Source organism: Palaemon carinicauda, chromosome 11 (assembly GCF_036898095.1).
Source record: "Palaemon carinicauda isolate YSFRI2023 chromosome 11, ASM3689809v2, whole genome shotgun sequence".
Lineage (NCBI taxonomy): Eukaryota > Metazoa > Arthropoda > Malacostraca > Decapoda > Palaemonidae > Palaemon > Palaemon carinicauda.
This window is the reverse complement of record NC_090735.1, coordinates 3,505,978-3,528,661: the sequence shown is the minus strand read 5'-3', so window position 1 is coordinate 3,528,661 and position 22,684 is coordinate 3,505,978. Positions and strand designations below refer to the sequence as shown.

Sequence of the window (22,684 nt, the reverse complement as noted above, 5' to 3'; positions counted from 1 at the left end):
CAGGTGGACACGCAGGGAGATTGCCAATCCTAGCGTTTGCGGCCTTGGCCGCTCCTTCTAGGATTTCTGCCTCCCCTGGAGGACTTTTCGCTCTTCTTGTCTTTGACCGGAAAGGGCTGCTGTTTAGACACCTTGGTCTTAGCTGCCGGAGCCTGCTTCGGTGTCTTGCGAGGCTGCTGTTGCTGTTGAGGAGCTGGAGGTTTGTAGGGCTGAGATGTAAGGGCCTTCTGGAGGAGCGAATCGTGACTCGTCTTCCTCCACCTCTCAGCTGTGCGTTCTATATCCTTGGGCTCAAACAGGTTTCCTCCAAGGATGGAGGAATGTCTGAGCTTGCTGACATCCACAGCGGGGACCTTCGGGTGGAACCTCTCAGTCACCGCATCACGTTGCTTTAGAATCGAGTTAGCCCATAGGTTAGTGACCTGGTGAGCCAAGAACTCGATGGAGCGCGTGCCCGAGAGGAGGAAGGTCTCCAGCGCCTTCCTATTGCTCTCCTTGGACAAGTCCTCAGAGCGCAATAGGATGCCCAGAGACCCCAGCCAGACATCCAGCTACGAAGTGGCCTGCATGGCACACTTGGCGACTTTCTCTTGGCTTAGGATCTCCGACGCTGAGAATGTCACCTGCCGGGCATTGAGTTTCTCTAGAGAGAGACCCTTGGTGAGCTCTTCCACAGAGTGGTGGAGGGGAAGAGCTAAACAAGACTTCTCCATGATCTCGAAGTACCTCCTCTGCTGAACGCGAGGAGGTGGGAGGAGCTTGTTCCCGGCAGAAGAACGGCTGGAGCAGGCGAGCTCAAAAAGCTGGCCCTCAACCTTGTCCCTGGCACTCTTCACCCCCTGGGACCATGGCAGGGCTGCACTGGCCTTTGGGGGCTTCTGAATACCATAAACTTGGTCCAGGACCGTATCCTTGCCTTCGCGGGGGGGCGATCTCGGGGGCCTTAAAACTATTGAGTTGCCTCATTAGATTAAGGACCTGCCAGAAGGCATGCTCTGACTCGCGCTGCTCTCCTCCTTGTGGACTGACAGCTAAGTCTCCTGTCCCCATTGGCTCTTCTTGGGGGGACACGCGGACGTCCTCCCGGGGAATGGTTGGCTCTGGACGAATCCTCGAAGATGACTTGGGTATCGTCTTTGAGTCCTTGGGCTCCCTCCTGGGAGGGATACAGGACTCTAGCAAAGAGGTCTGGAAGGTCCCTCCTACGCGAGACGTTTCTCTTCCTTGAGGTGGGGTTCCTCCCATTGGTGCCGTGGGAGAGTGCCTCACCTCGCTGGATTCTCCTGAGGATGGGAAAGCTTCATCCGCAGGAGAAGGATAAAGCGCCTGCAAAGGGGAAGGGGCCTTCCGGACGGACCTCTTGGGAGCCAGCTTAACCCTGGGAGAAGTTACCGCGAAATCCACTCCTCTCCTTCTCTTCAGCGGGGGCGAGGGAGCCATTGGTTTTAGTCCCAGATCAGCGAGGGCTGGCTTCATAGCCTGCACGACCGCTTTCATCAGGGAATTAAACCAAGGCTGGTGGCTGACTGACGCAGTGTCAGCGATTCCTGCTGGAGGGAAGGGGATCGGCTGATCCTTAGGAGTGGATACTACTGGGCCTGCCTGAAACGAAGAAAGGGAAGAAGAATGTTGCCTGGACCTCTCCGATGAATCTTCCTGCTCCTGGACGCATGCTCGGCGCTTACGAGATGGCGATCGCGAGGATGATCTGGAAGCACGCGGCCCCGGCAACTCGCAAGGTTGGGCACGCTGCAAAACCCGGCGGGAATCGCGTTGGGGGTCGCGCAATGGCAAAACCGCTGGGTTGCGCGTGGGCGCTGGGTCGCGCGCGGGCGACCGTTGGCGCGCAAGTGCGCAGAGATGAGGGCGCGGGCGCAGGCACGCGGGTGAGTGGGCGCGTGAACGCGCTGGCGAGGGGGCGCGTGGGCGAAGGTGTGCGTGGACGCACAGGTGAGGGTGCGCGCGAGTGCCCAGGCGATCACTGGCGATCAGGAGAGCTATGGCGTGTAGGCGATCGGTGGAGCATAGGCGAGTGTAAGCGCGTTGGCGAGCGATGGCGCGTTGGCGAGTGATGGCGCGCTGGCGAGCGATGGCGCGTTGGCGAACGATGACGCGTGGGGCGAGTAGGCGACCGACTGCGCACAGGCGAGTCAGCACGTGGGCGAGTCGGTGACCTGTGGCGATCAGACGGGTGGGCGCGTTGGTGAGCGTTTGCGCACAGGCGAAGGATCGCGCGGGCGCGTAGGAGAATGCTGGCGTGTAGGAGATCGCTGACGCATAGGATGGAGCGCAGTAGCGCGGAGAGAAGTTGCCAACTGGGGCGCTGATGTGCTCAAGGGCGAACGCTCGTGGGCGGGCTCAGGAGTCGACTCGTGGGCGCGCGGGCGCACATGCACTTTAGAAGTGCGCACAGGAGAAAACGCACGGTGGTGCGCAGGTGGTGGTCGACGCGCAGGGGAACGCTGGCGAGGCAAAGGATCAATGTCCTTGCCTGCGCCCAGATCCGAAGGTCGTGGGCGCGTGGGCGAACGTTGGTGCGCATGGCGCGCATCAGGAGATTGACGGCGCTCAGGAGACTGTTGACGCGCAGTGCGCGCAGCAGGGACAGAAGAGCGCTTGTGCGCAGGCGAGCGCTGGCGAGCAGGTGAACGCTGGCGAGCAGGAGAGCGCTGGAGATCAGGAGAGCGCTGACAAGCAGGAGAGCGCTGGCGATCAGGAGAGCGCTGGCGATCAGGAGAGCGCTGGCGAGAAGAGTCTGTTGACTCATCAGCAGGAGAGCGCTTGCGCGCAAGAGAGCACTAGCGAGCAGGAGAGCGCTGGCGAGCAGGTGAACGCTAGCGAGCAGGAAAGCGCTGGCGAGCAGGAGAGCGCTGGCGATCAGGAGAGCGCTGGCGATCAGGAGAGCGTTGGCGAGAAGAGTCAGGTGACTCATCAGCAGGAGAGCGCTTGCGCGCAGGAGAGCCCTGGTGAGCAGGAGAGCGCTGGCGAGCAGGTGAACGCTGGCGAGCAGGTGAACGCTGGCGAGCAGGAGAGCGCTGGAGATCAGGAGAGCGCCGACAAGCAGGAGAGCGCTGGCGATCAGGAGAGCGCTGGCAATCAGGAGAGCGCTGGCGAGAAGAGTCTGTTGACTCATCCGCAGGAGAGCGCTTGCGCGCAGGAGAGCACTGGCGAGCAGGAGAGCGCTGGCGAGCAGGTGAACGCTGGCGAGCAGGAGAGCGCTGGCGATCAGGAGAGCGCTGGCGAGAAGAGTCAGGTGACTCATCAGCAGGAGAGCGCTTGCGCGCAGGAGAGCACTGGCGAGCAGGTGAACGCTGGCGAGCAGGAGAGCGCTGGCGAGCAGGAGAGCGCTGGCGAGCAGGAGAGCGCTGGCGAGCAGGAGAGCGCTGGCGATCAGGAGAGCGCTGGCAATCAGGAGAGCGCTGCCGAGAAGAATCAGGTGACTCATCAGCAGGAGAGCGCTTGCGCGCAGGAGAGCGCTGGCGAGCAGGGGAGCGCTGGTGAGCAGGAGGGCGCTGGCGATCAGGAGAGCGCTGGCGCGCTACTGTAGGGCACACAGGTGTAACCTGACGCGGAAGGGACTTACCCACATTGTGGGATAAGCCCTTCTGCCCCGAAGGGATCGGTGCTTGAATGATCAAGGGGGATCTGGCAGGCGCAGGAGATCGCGAACGATCTGCGGAGAGGTCCAGTGATGTCACTGCCACGGTCTGCTCCCGACGAGAAGAATCCTTTGCAGGGGACGACGAAGATGAAGACCCGAAGAGGCGCCTCTTAACTCCCTTGTAAGGAGAAGGAAGGCCTCGACGGCGAAGAGGAGGGCGAGCCTTACGGCGAAGACGACCTCGAGGCAGGGTATCACCGTCGTCGGTCCTCCGAAGAGGAGTCTCTGTCAGTGCACTCCCCCGAGGGGGAGGAACACCCGCAGGAGAGACCGTTGGACCCAGCTTTCCCCCCGAAGGATGTTCGGAGGGGGAACCTGAGCCTTCAACAACATCCGCAACAGCAGCAGCCGGGGTTTGACCCGACCCGTCGGACGCCTCTGCCACAACAACGTCGACAATAGCCAGAGGGTCTACCTCTGGTATTACCGGCAACTGTTGGACAGCTGCCCCCAACTGGATCAGATCAAACAGGGCTTCCTTGGAGGGCGAGCCCTTAAGCCCCAAGGAAGCCCAAAGCTAGAAAAGATCATTGTTAGACACAGTTTGGTCATCAACAAAATCAACAATGTCCTCCCCCGGAGGAGGAGGGGGAGCTGCCTCACTACGGGAGGCAACACCCTCTCCCGAACCCCGAGATTGGGAAACAAAAGAATGACCTACGCTACCACTCGGCGGCCTTTCGCGAGAGACCGAACGAGTGGGAGCTTCGGAGGAGGTTTGGGCAACGGAAGAAGAGTCCTTGGAGCCTTTCTTCCTCAAGGCAGCCCCTGAGGGAGAACGGTCTCGCTTAGAACTCTTCTTACGCCGCCGGGCAAACCTCTCCGACTGGGAGGTAGGCCACTCCCTACATTCCATACAAACATTATCACTTTCACACCGTTGACCTCGACACTGCGGGCAAAGGGTGTGAGGATCTGTATCGACCGCCGACATGAATGTTCCACAGGGGCGGTCGGGGAGTCCATGGCACTTCCGCATAATGGGAAGAAAAGGTAGAGGCCAACTTCAAACACACAACTGTAAGAAAAAAAAAAAAACAGATTAAGGCTGTCAACAATGCGAGGACGAGACAGACACATCTGTTCATCATCCAAGCCAAAAGTGAAGTGAGGCAGCTCACCAGTGTGGGGGGGGAGGGGTAGCTAGCTACCCCTCCCCTACCCCCGTGCTAATTAGCGCCGGGGGTAGTTTAACCCTCGTTAAAATCTAATGGCTCGTCATTTCAGCTACGCCGAAAGTAAACCCCTATGTAAATAGCGTGGTTTGTATTCCGGTTACGGAACAACTATGAATAAGCATAGAAATTTCCTCCAAAGAAGAAATATTTACTCCCTTTATTCTAAAGACTTTGCTCAAGGCCGAGCGATGGCCTTTTATTGCTGAAATGGAGCAGAGTTCCTCCTACGGAAAACGTGCAAAAATTTGGCATCATGTCAGTGTCTATCCATAGATAGACAAGCCTCAGCATAGAGGAACAGGAGAGACTTCTATTGATACTAGAGGAAGCTAATATATACTTGTGTCACACTTAAAGAACTCACTGATGGAAAGGCGGTGGACGACTCCTTCCTCTTCCCTTTTCTGATGGCAGCCCGCTCAGGGCGAGAAGAGGAAAAAGGCGCAGTGGTCTTCGAACCCGAAGAAGAGAGAAAGGAGCCTGAGAGGCTCTTGAGCATCCGTTTGGGAATACCCAAAACCAATTCTGAGGAATCCCTCTTCGACTTCTTCACAAACTTGGCCCACTGCAGCGGAGGTGCCCTACACTTAGGACGAGGGGATTCCTATGAACAGGAATATCTCCTACACCAGCTACAAAGTTCAGACGAGTTGAATTCTGGCCTGATCATATACTGCCCACAGCCCTTCCTGGGTTTGCCGGGACACAGCCGCATGTCTGACCACGGAACCGAAATCAAACAGCACGCACAGCAGGTAGTAAATCTAGAAGAAAAAGCAGAATGGATTAATGATTTTAGCTAAGCACCGGAAAGTATGTCTGTACTCTACGACAGCCAATGACAAAGTGAAGATAAGCTCTACCTGTTGGGTGGGTGGGGATTCTGCTGCCACCCAACAGCCAGCAGTGTTTACCTCTAAAGCCTAATGGCCAGTTAAGCTTTGCTGAAATTATACTCTGCTATAAAGGATTGTAATACAGTATAGAGGTCATCAACTTAAGAAACTTAATTGGTTCCAAAAAGCTATTTGTAAGTCAAATTGTTTGTATGTCAAAATTTGTTCAATTTTGGTCTGGGGAAGGCCTAGCCTGAATCCCATGCATATGGTCTTACCTGCATCAAAGTCTATTCCAGCAACAAAATGGTCCAGCCACTGCATCTCAAGGAAGTGGAAGGAGAAGAGGAAAAAAGGGCAAAATGTTTTACTCTCACCTAGACTGACATTATAACCATTAACTTACAAGAAATAATTCTTGTCCTGTGAGGGAGCTACGAATGCCAAACCTCTTACTGAGTAGCTACCATAGGTCCTAGGGGAAACGTACCGTAGATAGTGGGCTATGAAGGTTGTCCAACGTTTCCAAACTCCTGTCTTCAGGACCTGGCCCACTGGCAGGTTATTCTGAGATGTCACCACCCTGTGGAAAAGAGAGTCTTGACTCAGTTTCCTGAAGCACTCCGCAACAGTGTCAACGTTTTCAGAGCTGAACACGGGAGGACCTTCTATTGACGAACTGCGTAACTTGAACTCTTCTCTCTTCGGTACCTGCCTTTGGAATTTTGAAACGACAGCGTCTCATCGTTTGAAGATCAAATTCACCGAGGAAGTAAATGGGATGAGTTGCTGGCCATCAGGGAGTTACTTTTTCAAGCAATTTGGGATATGACTTTCATTCTAGCCCCCTCCAGCATCCTAGACCAGGGGAACTCAACCTTAGTCTTTCCAGTTCATGGTGAGGCCCCATTGATTGATTGATTGATTGATTTAAAGTTGTCAGGATGCCTGAAAACTTTAAATCAATCAATCAATCAATGGGGCCTGACTGATCAGTATCATCCGTTCCCTTTTTAAGGCTCGAGATCTGAAAAGAAGTGAACCTGGAATCAGACACTGATAGATTCTGGGTCTTAGCAACAAACTCAGGGATGAGGGAGAACGTGATCTGCCCTCATCTCCTTGAATGTGAGATGTCAGAGAAGTGACCATGTAGCTCGCTGACTCGCTTAGCTAACCTTTTAAGGAGCGGAAAACCTTGGTCACGTCCAGGAAATTGTTCTCACCTCCAACAGAGGGCAGGACTGTTCAAAGCTCAGTATGAGCATAGAAAGTCCTGTCGAGGAGGAAATATCAACTCCTTTCAATCCAAAGACCTGGCTCAGTGACAGCCTTTCACCACTGACACTAAGCAGAGTTCTTCCTCCCAGAGATAAAGCAAATATTCGGCTATCAAGGGTATAGAGGCTCCAGGAGGAAACACCCCTTCTATGACAGCAACCACAGAAGATGTCCCACTTGGCTTGGTACACTAAGGTAGATGATCTCCAGAGGTATCCAGACATCTTTCTCGCAACCCTTTATCTAAAGCCTCTCTCTGAGAGGAGATGCTAGATAACCTCCAAACATGAAGCTGTAGGGATTCCACCAAGCTGTAGGCATATCTGGGCAAGTGGTTGATATAGCAGGTAAGGAAGGGGAGACAATTCTCTCGGAAACTCTACCAGCAGAAGTACTGTAGAAGGTCCGGGTACCATTCTACTTGTGGCGATTTTGGAGCAATGAGCGTAATGTTGAGGTTGGGAGTGACTCAGACTCAGTGGAATACTGTACACTCCTTATTAGGCAGAACAGCGGAAAAGTGTAAAAATCGAGGCCTCCCTACAGATATTGAAAGGTGTCATTAAAACATGCCTTTGAGTCTCGTACCGGGGAGCAGTTGACAGGAAGATTCCGGTTGAGTGAGGCTGCAAACAGGTCTAGTATCGGCAAACCCCACAATCATGATCTTGTTAGGTATCAGAGGCTGCAAATACCACACAGATCCAACTAATTCCCTCCCTCTGCTCAATTTGTCCACTAGAATGTTTTTTGCCAGCAAGATCCTGTTTCAGTTAGGAAACCAACAGTCCCTGTCAGTGGTCCACCCAGGAGGCTGCCTGGAGGGTCGCCATGGCTGTGCTCTCAATGTTCAAGGTGACGGTAGCCTGAAAGACGAAGGATTGGGAGGCCAACCAATCCACCGTGAAACCCAGTGCCAAGGCGGAAACCACAGGAGCCGAAATTCTCTCCTGCAAAACTCTGCGAGACAACACCTCCACAAGCCTATCCTTAGAGGGGGATCCTTGCGGACCAAAGGAAGGACACAGCAGTCTTAAGGCATCATCTACCAGAAAACTGTGCTTTCCCCAGAGGCCGGCCCTCACGTTTTGCTGGGGGAAATGGGAGTGTTAACCTGCTTCGAGGTTTGCCTAATATTAAAGGGCCATCACTATTACCCGAGGGTCCTCTGGAGGAGACCAACGGAGAAGGGTCGGAAGGGAGTATAACAAGGGAATTGGAGAGTTGACCAAGAGGAAGACCCCGAAGGTGATGAATCACTTTTCGACTTCTTCCTTCTAATGTACATCTCACACTGGGGGGATGGCCATTCCCGGCACTCATCACAGGGCAAAGCCTAGTAGCAGGAGTGACCTCTGTAAGCCAGATATAAAAAGTGAGGATATATTTACTTTTTCTGATGTAAAGGTCTGGCATTTCCTACCTGACACTCCTTGACAAGTCCGCATCCCCTCAAAGACAGTCATTCCCAAATACTGAAAAAACAAAACGAAAACAAATTAAAGCAGCCAGTTCACCAGTTGGTGAGAATGTCCGTTCACGGCAACGACTGAAATCAATGTGGTTTGTCAGTGAGCAAGTAGGGGAGTGATGCTTACCTGCTACCAACTGGTAGCTACCGGTCTGTTGTTTACAACTCATTATAAAATTTGTATGGTGGTGTAATCCAGCTTCGCTGTTACCTCTCCTATGTAAAGGACGAATGTTTGTTTTTGTACAGGAACAGATGTGGAATATAATTTATCCTTTGGAAACTACTGATAGTTAAGTAAACTATTTTTTGATTTTCCAAGACTGTATATTTCAAAAGGGAAAAAAGAGATATAAGGTTACTGTACCTTCCTACCTATGCCCGCAAATTTCTACTTTCTTAATGGTCAAAGATCTCCTGGTTTCCCATGGTTATCATAAATGAATTGACCTCCCTTATTTCTATTTTTAGATTCTGACATAAATGTTACATACTCACCCTCAAGGGGTCTCCCCAACCAAACCTAATACCCTGACCCCTCCCATTCTTGGCTCATAGCCACTACATGTAAAATCTGTTTATCTTTTTTTTTATTGTTTTTTTTTTTATTTCAAAATCTTTTAAGTACATTAATTAGTGATTGCAAATATTTTATTTTAGCTTTTCTCCAGCTATGGCTAAAAATTCTTTCTGTAGCTAATTCCTAAAACTTAAGCTTTAATGAATAATTTTTTCTACCCCTCTCTCCTTTTTACTTGGATTTTCCCTTTTCTTTAAAAGCTCTTTTTTACTTAGCTATTACTCGATACTATTACTATTCCTATCACTTAAAGATATTTTATTTATAACTATCCTTTTCTCAAACTTATTCTTCCTTTTTCCTTCCCATGACCTACAACCCTGGGCCTTCCTGCTGTTTTTATATACATACTCCATGTACCCTTTTTCTAAATGAGGGTGCCAATAATTTCGTTTCATGTACAAGATCCTCCAGGATTGGAGGCTATAGGCTCCAACATGGGCATGTATTCCTGACAGGCATTTAGCCTGTAATCAATGCTTCCTTTTGCAGAACCAAACCGGACCAGGCAGTTCCCCTATCGCGTTCCTTCACAAAACAATGAAATCCGCGATGGTGATGGTAGGAACCTGTGAATGAGAATGCTCTGGCCACCCCTGCCCTTTAATATTTGAGATTGCAAGAAAGTGGTTTACAAAGACTTTCTTTGTGCACATTCAGACTGAAAGGATGGCCCCAATATTTGGCCAAACAAGGTTGTGGTTACTCACAAGATGTGGCCTCAGCGATATATTTTTTTGGGGGTCGTGGCATATGTTCCCGCAAAACTGGGTGCCATCAGGAACATTCTTACGTAAATCTTAAACGGATACGTAATGTAATATGACTACCATAGACTGCCGTCACAATGGGCCCCGTTAAAGGTACAGCTATTGGGAGTTACTGTACAATAATCGGTGGTTGTCCAGCCGTATGCGACCTTTACTATGACTGACAGCACAAAAAATGAGAGAGGTGTAAGTATGATAGCAGCCACCTGTATGTATGATGACGGCTGACTAAGAATACTGCAGAGTTAAGGGGGGTTGGAGGGGGGGGGGCATTATGCACCCCCCCCCCCATTAGGTAAGTAAGGACACAGCTTGTAGGTTAGGTTAGGGGGGGGGGGAGTTTAGTTTAGTTGGAGTCAATATTTCATGCTCGCTTGAGGAAATGGCCGCTGATATACAAAGGCTCCAAATGGGATATTTCAGCTGACGGAAGCAACATACAGAAATTTGTGATCGCACCTCAAGAAATGTCACAGAGATATGTAGCCAACCCAGTAAGTGGAATATATTAGATTTAGTCATATCAATGTATTCTTGTGGAGAAACGTGTTTTTATCTAATTGTTGAGTGGGAATTTACCCCCAGGAAAGTCTCCCCACGTCAGTTCTTAAAAGATCAACAGGGGAGGATAAAGAGCACTATCACTAAGGGCACAAACACCCTGTTAATAACTTTCCTGATGTAGTTCACTAGCCATCACTCAAATTTCAATCATTAACCACTGTAAAAGACCACGAGTCTAATCAACCATATTTTTTATTAATTTGCATTTCTTTTTATTACATTTTGTGTTTGTTAAGATGTTCGTTTCTTTGATGTAAATTTGTATGATAAATCAAGATTAGGTTAATTAAACCTCGTCGTATTTTTACTCCTTCATTTATTTCATTATGACTATTATGATTCTTTAATCTCGAGACAGTATACCCGATATTTTGAAAGGAGTAAGCCTAAGTAAGTCATAAGTGTGTTAGCAAGTGACTTAGTATTGAATCTATCTGCTTCAAAGGTAAAGATCCATATCTTTAACTTTTACTTTACTTTATACTACACTGCTCCCATTTTTGCCATTGTATCAATAATTACTTAACGTAAGATTCCTGTCCAGCACCTCACTGGGGTCCCTGGGACAGAGCCAAAGCAGAGCCTAAAAGTGTAAATGACCTTAGACCTGATAAAGCTAGAGTAGGCCATCAAATTACCTTTATTTCATGTGTGGAGTTTCTAGGCCTCTGGACAGAGTACAATTTCCTTATTTTGCAATTAGGAGTGATGGTTCGTGAACTACGTCTAACTTAGAATACGGCAGTGTAAGGGGGGTTGCAGGGGGGCGTTTAGGTATGTAGGTAAGGACACGGCTTGTAGGTTAGGTTGGGGGGAAAGTTTAGGGCCATTTTTAATCAACGCATGAGGAACTGGCCGCTGATATACAAAGGCTCCTAGGATTTTTCAGGAGCGTCTAGAATTTTAAAATTTTGATAAATTGACAAATAAAGATATCAGTTAAATATCTTAATTAGATTCGATCAAATGATGGTTAATACGTAACAGGTTAGGCACACCACAACATTATTTTGAAGCGTTTGTATAACGACGGACAGGACCTTCAACATCGTAGAACATCACCTAACCTAGCCTATTAGCTATGTCCCCCTTAGACTACTGCAACATAAGGTCGCATAAGTTTGGTTTTAACTTTTCTCATGACCTGCAACCCAACATCTTACAAGATACCTTCCAGCCTATAAAAACACTAAGAGCAACTCTCTTTGAGACACTGTACTATAATTTTACAGCCTGTTGGACCATATCAGACTAAAATAGCCCACATTTCCCCTTAAACCAAATTTATTTGGACCCAGAAATGAAGAATAAATATAGATTTGGACCCAGAAATTAAGAATAAATATAGATTTGGACCCAGAAATTAAGAATAAATATAGATTTGGACCCAGAAATGAAGAATACATATAGATTTGGACCCAGAAATTAAGAATAAATATAGATTTGGACCCAGAAATGAAGAATACATATAGATTTGGACCCAAAAAATGAAGAATACATATAGATTTAGACCCAGAAATGAAGAATAAATATAGATTTGGACCCAGAAATCAAGAATAAAAATAGATTTGGACCCAGAAATGAAGAATACATATAGATTTGGGACCCAGAAATGAAGAATATAGATTGAGACTTGTTTTAGTTTTATTTGCATCCAGAAATGTGGAATAACTATCGATTGTTCCACAGTAATTGATTTAACAATATATCAATTTTACTAGCTAGGTTTATTAGATTCTAGAAATGAATAATGATGAATAAATATTCTTTCATGATGGATGTTGTTAAACAATTCTCCGGACGTTTTGACCGGTCGAAAATATTTCATTTAAATTCGTGAATAAATTTGATTTCTGTTTCTTATAGGTGATTACTATACATACGGATAAGTAAATGAATAATAAATTAAGTCATTTTAATATGAAAACTATTAATAATGAACCATTAACGGCAAGAGGCAATTGACGTTATTGATTGCAACAGCAACATCGCGATGAGAATAGTACTGTAAAATGGCCGAAAACAGAGCCCTTATTTCCATTAAAGAAAAAGTAACAGCAATTATCTAATGTAATTTGGATACTAGAATTACATTGGCATCTGCCAACAATCGTTGGAATCGATGTCAGAATGTCATTAATGAGAAATGATATAATTACCTTTTTCTACAAATGCGTGAGGCACATACACCAAACTACAGGGTTGCCAACCTTGGCAACAGCGCCTTATGCCTTTTTGGACAAATAAACAAATAGTATTTTATTTATATAAATTGTTTTTACAATTTTGATTCATAAATCATTTAAATGTACTTATCTGAAGCTCGTTCGTAATAATATTCTTAAGTTCGTAATAATAATGAATTTCCTTGATTGAAACAAATTAGATGAGGAAGTTAATATAATTTCATTTTCTTTGACGTGAATTACGAAAACAACACAGTTTTACACATACACACACAAACAAACAAACATCACTACACACATACACACAAACATCACTACACACACACACACAAACAAAAAAAACAATTAAACAAACATCTATGATCTCCCCTATATATAAGGCACACAAACAAACAAACAAACATCACAACACACACATACACACAAACATCACTACACACACACACACACACACACACACACACACACAAAAACAATTAAACAAACATCTATGATCTCCCTTATATATAAGGCACACAAACAAACAAACAAACATCACAACACACACATACACACAAACATCACTACACACACACACACACAAACAATTAAACAAACATCTATGATCTCCCCTATAAGGAACAACTGACTCTATAATGGGTCATTTATTTCCGAAAATTTACTTTTTTATCTTTTACTTCAGGAAAGATTATAAGATATTAAACTGCACAAATTAAGTATTTCAGAAAAGATTCAAACATATTAAATGCCATAAAATTAGTAACATCCTTTATAAGATTTATCATTCAAAAGCAATTTCTCGAATAGATGGTTTTTTAATAACATACAGTAACGGTTCCACTTTAGAGTAAAGAATTACTCTACTTATATTTATATATTTACATCATATATATATATATATATATATATATATATATATATATATATATATATATATATATATATATATATATATATATATTTATATATTTACATCATATATATATATATATATATATATATATATATATATATATATATATATATATATATATATATATATATATATATAACCTAATTGTCTAGATGTGTAGCCTACAATTTTATATATAAGCTATATATACACATGAATATGATTACATATGTACATATTTATATACAGTATATCCATATGTAATGGTCATATATATCATGATTATATATATTCATACACACACACAGACACACACACACACACACACACACACACACACACACACACATATATATATATATATATATATATATATATATATATATATATATATATATATATATATATGTGTGTGTGTGTGTCTGTATATATATATATATATATATATATATATATATATATATATATATATATATATATAAACCATCAAATTTTCTTAGCTCATCAATCCATCGTCTTCTCTTCTTCCCCTGCTTCGTTTGCAATCGCTAGGAACACATTCTGTTATTATTTTAGTCCACATATCATCTGTAATTTCATGTCCTTCCTACGTTCATTTCTTTTCTTACTTCTCTATTTTCGTTTGCTCTCAAATCCATGTTGTTCTTTTTATATCTCTTAGTGTTATTTCCATCATTTTTCTCTTTCCATTGCTCTTTGAATTGTAACTACCTTATGTTCTTAAGGCTTTAGTAAGGCTTCAAGTTCATGAAGCATAAGTTAGTACTGGTAGGACCACCTGATGAAATACTTTTCTTTTTAGAGAAAGTGGCGGTCTACTTTTCATAATCTTATTCGGTTTGCCAATAGCTCTCCATCCCAGGCTTATCTTTCTTTTAATTTTTGGTCTCATGTCCTGGGGAAATACTTACTGTCTGTCCTAAGTATGTATATTCTTTAAAAAATCGTTAAAGGTTCGTTCATAACTTTTATGTGTTGTCTCTGCCTTTTCATTGAACATTATCTTTGTCTTACTCATATTCATTTTCAGTCCTTTATATCCGCTTTCTCTGTTCAAATATTTTATTATCTTTTGGAATTCCTTCCCTGATTAAACTAGATATAAAAGTGTCATCTGCAAATCTTAAGTTGTTAAGACATTCTCCATTAATGTTGATTCCTACATTTTCCCATCTAAATTCTTAAAAACTTAAAGCCACGATGTGAATAATTTAGAACATATAGGGTCTCCCTGTCTAACTCATTTCTCAAATAGAATTTTCTCAATATCATTATCTAGTTTTAGGACTGTTGTGCTGCCCGTATAAATATCTTTAATTGTTCTAACATAAGATTTCTCTATTCCTTGCTTTTTTAAGGGCTTTCATTACTGCTGAAGTTTTGACAGAACCAAAAGCTTTCTCATAGTCTATAAATGCCATACATAGTGGTTTGTCACATTCTGTTGCCTTTCCATTATCTGGTTAATCATATGGATATGGCCAGTTCCTGAATACCCACTTCTGAATATTGTTTGCCCATCAGGTATTCAGCTTCTGGTTCGTCTTACTTTGTTGGGTAGAAAACTTATGGTCAATCAAATTTCCTATTCCTGATCTGGATATTAATCTCTGGCACCATCGTTCAGTAGTTCTCTGTGCATGTTGCAGAAGATGATTTACAATTCTGACCATCCTTTGCATTCAGATCTTCCCAGACTACCATCCTGTATTCAGTTAATTCTAACATAAACGTCTTCTTTGTCATAAGGCAGAATACTACAGCCGTCCATTGAGATACTACCGCTAGAGAGTATGGGGTCCTTTGATTGGTCAGACAGCACTACAGTGGATCCTTCTCTCTGGTTACGGTTCTTTCCCTTTGCCTACACATACACCGAATAGTCTGGCCTGTTCTTTACAGATTTTCCTCTATTCTCATTCACTTGACAACACTGAGTTTACCAAACAATTCTTCTTCACCCAAGGGGTTAACTACTGCACTGTAATTGTTCAGTGGCTACTTTCCTCTTGGTAAGGGTAGAAGAAAGACTTTAGCTATGGTAAGCAGTTTTTCTAGGAGATGGACACTCCAAAATCAAACCATTGTTCTCTAGTCTTGGGTAGTGACATAGCTTCTGTACCAAGGTCTTTCACTGTCTTGGGTTAGAGTTCTCTTGTTTGAGGGTACACTCAGACACACTATTCTATCTAATTTCTCTTCCTCTTGTTTTGTTAAATTTTTTATAGTTTATATAGGAAATATTTATTTTAATGTTACTGTTCTTAAAATATTTTATTTATCCTTGTTTCCTTTCCTCACTGGGCTATTTTCTCTGTTGGGGCCCCTGGGCTTGTAGCATTATGTTTTTCCAAATAGGGTTGTGGCTTAGCAAATAATAATAATAATAATAACAATAATAATAATAATATTAATAATAGTATTCTAGTTTTGTTCCAACTGTGACCAAATTGTGGAATGATCTTCCTAATTAGGCAATTAAATCGGTGTAAAATTTCTATCTTGATTTATGATATATAAATGACTGATCTATTTTAACGTTGTTATTGTTCTTAAAATATTTCAAGTTTCTTATTATTTACTTTTATATAGTTCATTTGCTAATCCCTTATTTCCTTTCCTCATTGGGTTGTTTTTACCTGTTGTCAGGAAAATAGTTTTGGCTTCATGACAAATACAGAATTGAAGGCCGCTCATGAATGGCAGAGGCAAGGGACAGTGACATTTTCTAGCTAGCAGGACAATGCCCAAGAAACTGACCATATGTATATATTTCTATATATATATATATATATATATATATATATATATATATATATATATATATATATATATACATATATATATACGTGTGTATATATACATATATATATATATGTGTGTGTGTGTATATACATATATATATATATATATATATATATATATATATATATATATATATATATATATATATATATATATATATACTGTATATATATATATATATATACATATGATCAGCACCATAGCCCCCTCTCCACCTAAGCTAGGACCAGGCAATTGCTGTTGACCTATAGGCTCCCCGAAACCCCACTAACTACTTAGCTCACAAGGATGGAGAGGTTGCAGACACTAAAGGAACTAACGTGTTTGAGCAGGACTCGAACACCAGTCCGGCGATTGCCAGGCAGAGACACTTCAAACTCTGAAATCATATTTGTAAACATCGAATATTGAAGATTGTCTTTTATATAATTCTTCGACTTAAAAAATATGAGTAGGCCTAAACCCTCATATATGAAGGTTCAGTAAAGGCAAACAAAGCCTTGACCATAAACGCAACAGGACTCATAAATGAGGAAACAAACGAATTTATTCTTCACTCATGTTAGATCTCTCACTGAGATTTCGTCACTCTTCTCATTCTGGGTTAGGATGGAGGCGTGGGTCGATTGCAAAGTGAAAGTTCGCTTTGAGTTTATAGATGCTGCTGCCACTTCGCATAGTTCTAAAACCAGCCTGTGATGAAAGACTCTGGGGTGTCTTTTATTACTATTATTAGCTATGCTACAACCCTAGTTGGAAAAGCAGGATGCTATGAGCCAGAGGGCTACAATAATAATAATAATAATAATAATAATAATAATAATAATAATAATAATAATAATAATAATAATAGTTTATGTATTTTCCTTATTTCCTTTCCACATGAAAGGAAATAAGGAAATATGTAAACTATTATTATTATTATTATTTGTTTAGCTACAATCCTAGTTGGACAAGCAGGATGCTATAAGCCCAAAGGCCACAAGAGGTAAAATGGGCCAGTGAGGAAAGGAAATAAGGAAATAGATAAAGTATTATTATTATCATTATTTTTATTATTATTATTGTTATTATAATTACTGGCCAGGCTACAGCCTTAGTTGGAAAAGCAGAATGCTATAAGCCCGAGGGCTCCAACAGGGAAAATAGCCCAGTGATGAAAGGAAATAAGGAAATAAATAAACTAAAAGAAAGGTAGTGAACAATTAAGATTAACATTTTAAAGGACAGTAACAACATTAAAATTCATTTTAGTTTCTATCTTTTTTGGCATATAACGGATTCATTTCTTTAATTTGGTATTTTAAATTTTGCTCTTGACTAACTTATAATCCTTAGCATATGCTAAGAGAGAGAGAGAGAGAGAGAGAGAGAGAGAGAGAGAGAGAGAGAGAGAGAGAGAGAGAGAGAGAATCTGATAATACAAGAGAGAGAGAGAGAGAGAGAGAGAGAGAGAGAGAGAGAGAGAGAGAGAGAGAGAGAGAGAGAGAGAGAGAGACAGACAGACAGAGACAGAGAGAGAGAGAGAGACAGAGAGAAAGAGAGAATCTCTGATAATACAAGAGAGAGAGAGAGAGAGAGAGAGAGAGAGAGAGAGAGAGAGAGAGAGATTCTCTGATATTTAATACACGAGAGAGAGAGAGAGAGAGAGAGAGAGAGAGAGAGAGAGAGAGAGAGAGAGAGAGAGAGAGAGACAGAGACAGAGACAGAGAGAGAGAGAGAGAGAGACAGAGAGAAAGAGAGAATCTCTGATAATACAAGAGAGAGAGAGAGAGAGAGAGAGAGAGAGAGAGAGAGAGAGAGAGAGAGAGAGAGAGAGAGATTCTCTGATATTTAATACACGAGAGAGAGAGAGAGAGAGAGAGAGAGAGAGAGAGAGAGAGAGAGAGAGAGAGAGAGAGATTCTCTGATACTTAATACATGAGAGAGAGAGAGAGAGAGAGAGAGAGAGAGAGAGAGAGAGAGAGAGAGAGAGAGATTCTCTGATACTTAATACATGAGAGAGAGAGAGAGAGAGAGAGAGAGAGAGAGAGAGAGAGAGAGAGAGAGATTCTCTGATATTTAATACACGAGAGAGAGAGAGAGAGAGAGAGAGAGAGAGAGAGAGAGAGAGAGAGAGAGAGAGAGAGATTCTCTGATATTTAATACACGAGAGAGAGAGAGAGAGAGGAGAGAGAGAGAGAGAGAGAGAGAGAGAGAGAGAGAGATTCCTTGATACTTTACACCCGGACAAGTACGATTCGCTTTAATTTTACATTTTACATGAAATTTTATGTTTGTACTTTTTATTCTTCAGTTTTTTTTTCTTTGTAGCAAATCTGTAACTAAATAAAACTGTGATCCTTACGAATTTTTCCTCTTTGATATAAATTCAGAGTTAAAAAGTAGCCTTTGTTTTGGAAATTTTGGCAGCCATTTTGTTATGCCAATTTTGGCAGCCATTTTGATTTGGAAAATTTAGCAGCCATTTTGTATTGGAGATTCTATCTGCCATTTTGATTTGGAAATTTTCGCAACCATTTAGTTTTGGAAATCTTCGCAGCCATTTTGTTTTGGAAATTTTAGCAGCCATTTAGTTTTTGAAACGAGACAATTCTTTTGGTTGATAGACATAAAAAGATGTTTGAGACAATGGCCCCATTTTGCTTTATCAAAGTGACTACCGGATGATAATATACTTGCCCAATAAATACTGATGTTTTATATTCTTTCTTGTTTTATTTGTCATATTATTAAAGCTTACATAAAACTGACATCTATTTCATTGCTTCCTAATGGCAATAATAATGATTACAGGTATGAATGAATAAATAAATACTGTATAATCAAAAATAATTCAGTAGGCCTAACCTGGAAGGTCTCTGGAAAACGCAACACAACACGTCGTGGGCCACAGGTTTCTCCTGCCTGGGCTAAGCTAAAAGAAACGAACATATATAACACATATTTGTACTATGCCTTTGTCAATTTTAAAGTTGTAGCGTTATGGCAATTTGGGTTATCACTTTGATTTCTATTGGTCTTGGGTAAATTCCCTTCCAAACACTTTAGGTAATCTTCCCCACAGTAGCGATCACTGCAACATTCTATATCAACAAAACAATCTAGATCACTGCTATTAATGCTACGTTCATGACATTCATATCTACATTCCATTTCTGGTATAAAGAACATTGTTCGACCATCTCGATATGTTGTTTCGGTTAAGGCCGCATCTCTCTGACTGTTCGTGGTGCCTCCATCTTCACTTGTTCCTTCGGGTTGGAATTTGATGTTATAAATCCCAGTTTCATTCATGTGAGTTTCATTCATGTGCAGGGAATCCTTGGCCATTTCAAAGCCCTCTTTTGAAGGAATGTCAGTGATTTTGTTACCCTGGGAGGGATTTGGGGAAAATTGACTATCTTTGGTTACGCTGAATGATTCGCGAAAGATCAATGAATTTATCTTGGTAGATGGTGTGTTTTTATTAAACTTCAAGGAGTACTTAGGCCTGGTCTGAGATGAAGACTCAGAATCCTCTTGGGATATAGGATGGGTTAAGGAGTACGTTGCATATGCAGGCCTAATCTTAGATGTAGATTTGGAATCCTCTTGGAATACAGGAACAGCAGAGGAATTCGATCGAGAAAACTCCTCCCAAAACTTTTCAACATTGGGATGACTAATTTTCAGCTCAGCGATATTCTGTAATAGATATATAATGGATATATAAAGGCTGAAGTTTGCTGGAAAGCTGCCGCGACCAGGTGGTACAGTAACTGCTTGTTCTGGAATCACCGATGTTGAAGATTCTTGGGCTGGAGAGCTGCCGTGAGTAGGTGGTCCAGTAACTGATTGTTCTGGAATCACCGATGTTGAAGATTCTTGAGCCGGAGAGCTGCCATTAGTAGGTGGTCCAGTAACTTCTTGTTCTGGAATCACCGATGTTGAAGATTCTTGAGCTGGAGAGCTGCCGTGAGTAGGTGGTCCAGTAACTGATTGTTCTGGAATCACCGATGTTGAAGATTCTTGAGCCGGAGAGCTGCCATTAGTAGGTGGTCCAGTAACTGCTTGTTCTGGAATCACCGATGTTGAAGATTCTTGAGCCGGAGAGCTGCCGTGAGTAGGTGGTCCAGTAACTGCTTGTTCTGGAATCACCGATGTTGAAGATTCTTGAGCTGGAGAGCTGCCGTGAGTAGGTGGTCCATTAACTGCTTGTTCTGGAATCACCGATGTTGAAGATTCTTGAGCTAAAAAGCTGCCGTGAGCAGGTGGTCCAGTAACTGATTGTTCTGGAATCACCGATGTTGAAGATTCTTGAGCTAAAAAGCTGCCGTGAGCAGGTGGTCCAGTAACTACATGTTGGAGAACCACTGATGTTGATGATTCTGAATCTGGAAAGCTGTTGTGACCAGGTGGTCCAGAAACTACTTGTTGGTGAACCACTGATGCTGATAATTCTGGAATGTCATTTTGATTCTCAGGGAGATTTGCAATCTCTAGTCTCATTCTACCTGAAATAGCCAAAATACTCAATAAATGCTAAGAAGAGAGAATTACTGTGTATTTGTTTGAAACTAACTGGTAAAACAGACATTTAGTCTCAATACTTTCCGTTGCCATTAGGGAAAAATGTCAAATAAGCGATGTATGATGATGATTGTCAGGTCTTCATTTACGTATTATGAATTCATTACTTAAAACAGAATAGTCTTTTATACACTTTAATCTTAACAAAATTTAAGAAACTAAGATAGCAAGGTCTTTTTATTTCAATTAGGTTTATTTGGAATTGTAGATGTGGTACCTCTTTCAGATCACAATCAATATACATTTTTGATTCTGATTTTCCTCTTCTCCATAGATATCACTCACCCAAATATCACCAGGACCAACGTGAGATGTCTGTCGTATCATCTTTTTCTATTTACAGTCGATGACAATTCTATTTCTCTTTTGTGACATCTTCGTCTAATGGTCGATCTTACTTAATGTCATGATCTGTCTTGCCCATAGATGATTTGTTCCTATAAAGACAATTTGCGTTAATTAGACTGGAAAGTCTTTTGTCCATGAGTAAAGAGGAACGATAAAATAAGAAGAATGGCTGGCGTAGTAAAGATTACAGAGGTGGTGCGGCCACATTATGAGAATGGGTGATGGGGAAAGAGTGAGGAAGGCTTGGAAGGAACCAGTTAGGGAGAGAAGAAAAGTCTTTTGTCCATGAGTAAAGAGAAACAATGAAATAAGAAGAATGGTAGGCGTAGTAAAGACTACAGAGGTGGTGCGGCCACATTATGAGAATGGGTGATGGGGAAAGAGTGAGGAAGGCTTGGAAGGAACCAGTTAGGGAGAGAAGAAAAGTCTTTTGTCCATGAGTAAAGAGGAACGATGAAATAAGAAGAATGGTAGGCGTAGTAAAGACTACAGAGGTGGTGCGGCCACATTATGAGAATGGGTGATGGGGAAAGAGTGAGGAGGACTTGGAAGGAACCAGTTAGGGAGAGAAGAAAAGTCTTTTGTCCATGAGTAAAGAGAAACAATGAAATAAGAAGAATGGTAGGCGTAGTAAAGACTACAGAGGTGGTGCGGCCACATTATGAGAATGGGTGATGGGGAAAGAGTGAAGAGGACTTGGAAGGAACCAGTTAGGGAGAGAAGAAAAGTCTTTTGTCCATGAGTAAAGAGGAACGATGAAATAAGAATGGCAGGCTTAGTAAAGATTACATAGATGATAAGAGTGTCAGGACTGAGATGGTGCGGGCACGTGTTGAGAATGGATGATGTGGAAAGAGTGAAGAAGGCTTGGAAGGACCCAGTCAGGGAGAGAAGATCTAGAGTGAGGCAGAGAATTAAATGGAGAGATAAGCTGAAGAATTATATAGAGAGGAGAGGTTTGGTGGAAGAAGATGCCTCAGATAGAAGGCATTGGGGAGAGAGTGCATCAGGCAACCAACCCCTTAATGTAGGGATAAGGATGGAAAAGAAGAAGAAGAAAAAGGCAATAGTCACCATTATTATACAGCTCAGGATTTATCAAGTTAATACTAAGATCAAGAAAGAAAAATATCGGCTGATAAGGGACAATAAAGAAGAACAGTGCGTGTGTTACAAAGGGTCAAGTTTACTCAGGTGACGCCTTTTACCAAAAGGGGATTAGTTCTTGAACTGCTGTATTGAATTTCATTTGTAAAAGTATGTTTACCGAATGCAGACAGCTTGAATTACAGTGTAAGATGGTGCTGTGTAGCACTTATGAAATTTTAGAGAGAAATGCCAGGCAGATATTTACTTGGCTTGAGTATGTATGTATATATATATATATATATATATATATATATATATATATATATATATATATATATATATGTGTGTGTGTGTGTGTGTGTGTGTGTATACAATATATATACGCACACACACACACACACACATATATATATATATATATATATATATA

At 42.6% G+C, this 22,684-nt stretch overlaps 3 protein-coding genes across 4 annotated transcripts in view; all 3 read right to left on the bottom strand.

The window, feature by feature from the left end:
- LOC137649944 (zinc finger protein 62 homolog) overlaps window positions 1-12,562 on the bottom strand; it is a 30,447-nt gene extending 17,885 nt beyond the window's left edge. The window contains exon 1 of the mRNA XM_068382904.1: window positions 12,501-12,562. The gene's annotated coding sequence lies outside the window, so the exon portion shown is untranslated. The remainder of the gene's footprint in view (window positions 1-12,500) is intronic.
- LOC137649883 (uncharacterized) lies at window positions 2,184-3,589 on the bottom strand. The gene is made up of 2 exons (XM_068382824.1): window positions 3,584-3,589; window positions 2,184-2,687 (listed from the first exon to the last, which is right to left on the bottom strand). Exons 1-2 carry the CDS (start codon window positions 3,587-3,589, stop codon window positions 2,184-2,186), a joined length of 510 nt encoding a protein of 169 aa, XP_068238925.1.
- Window positions 12,563-18,943: 6,381 nt separating the features above from the next.
- LOC137649942 (platelet glycoprotein Ib alpha chain-like) overlaps window positions 18,944-22,684 on the bottom strand; it is a 6,835-nt gene continuing 3,094 nt past the window's right edge. Inside the window, exons 2-3 of one of the 2 annotated variants that reach the window (XM_068382903.1) lie at window positions 21,103-21,254; window positions 18,944-20,741 (exon numbers count right to left, since the gene is read on the bottom strand). In XM_068382903.1, the coding sequence (XP_068239004.1) occupies window positions 19,198-20,736 (1,539 nt within the window). In that variant the 5' untranslated portion in view covers window positions 20,737-20,741; window positions 21,103-21,254 and the 3' untranslated portion in view covers window positions 18,944-19,197. The remainder of the gene's footprint in view (window positions 20,742-21,102; window positions 21,255-22,684) is intronic. The other variant, XM_068382902.1, reaches the window with a different exon arrangement.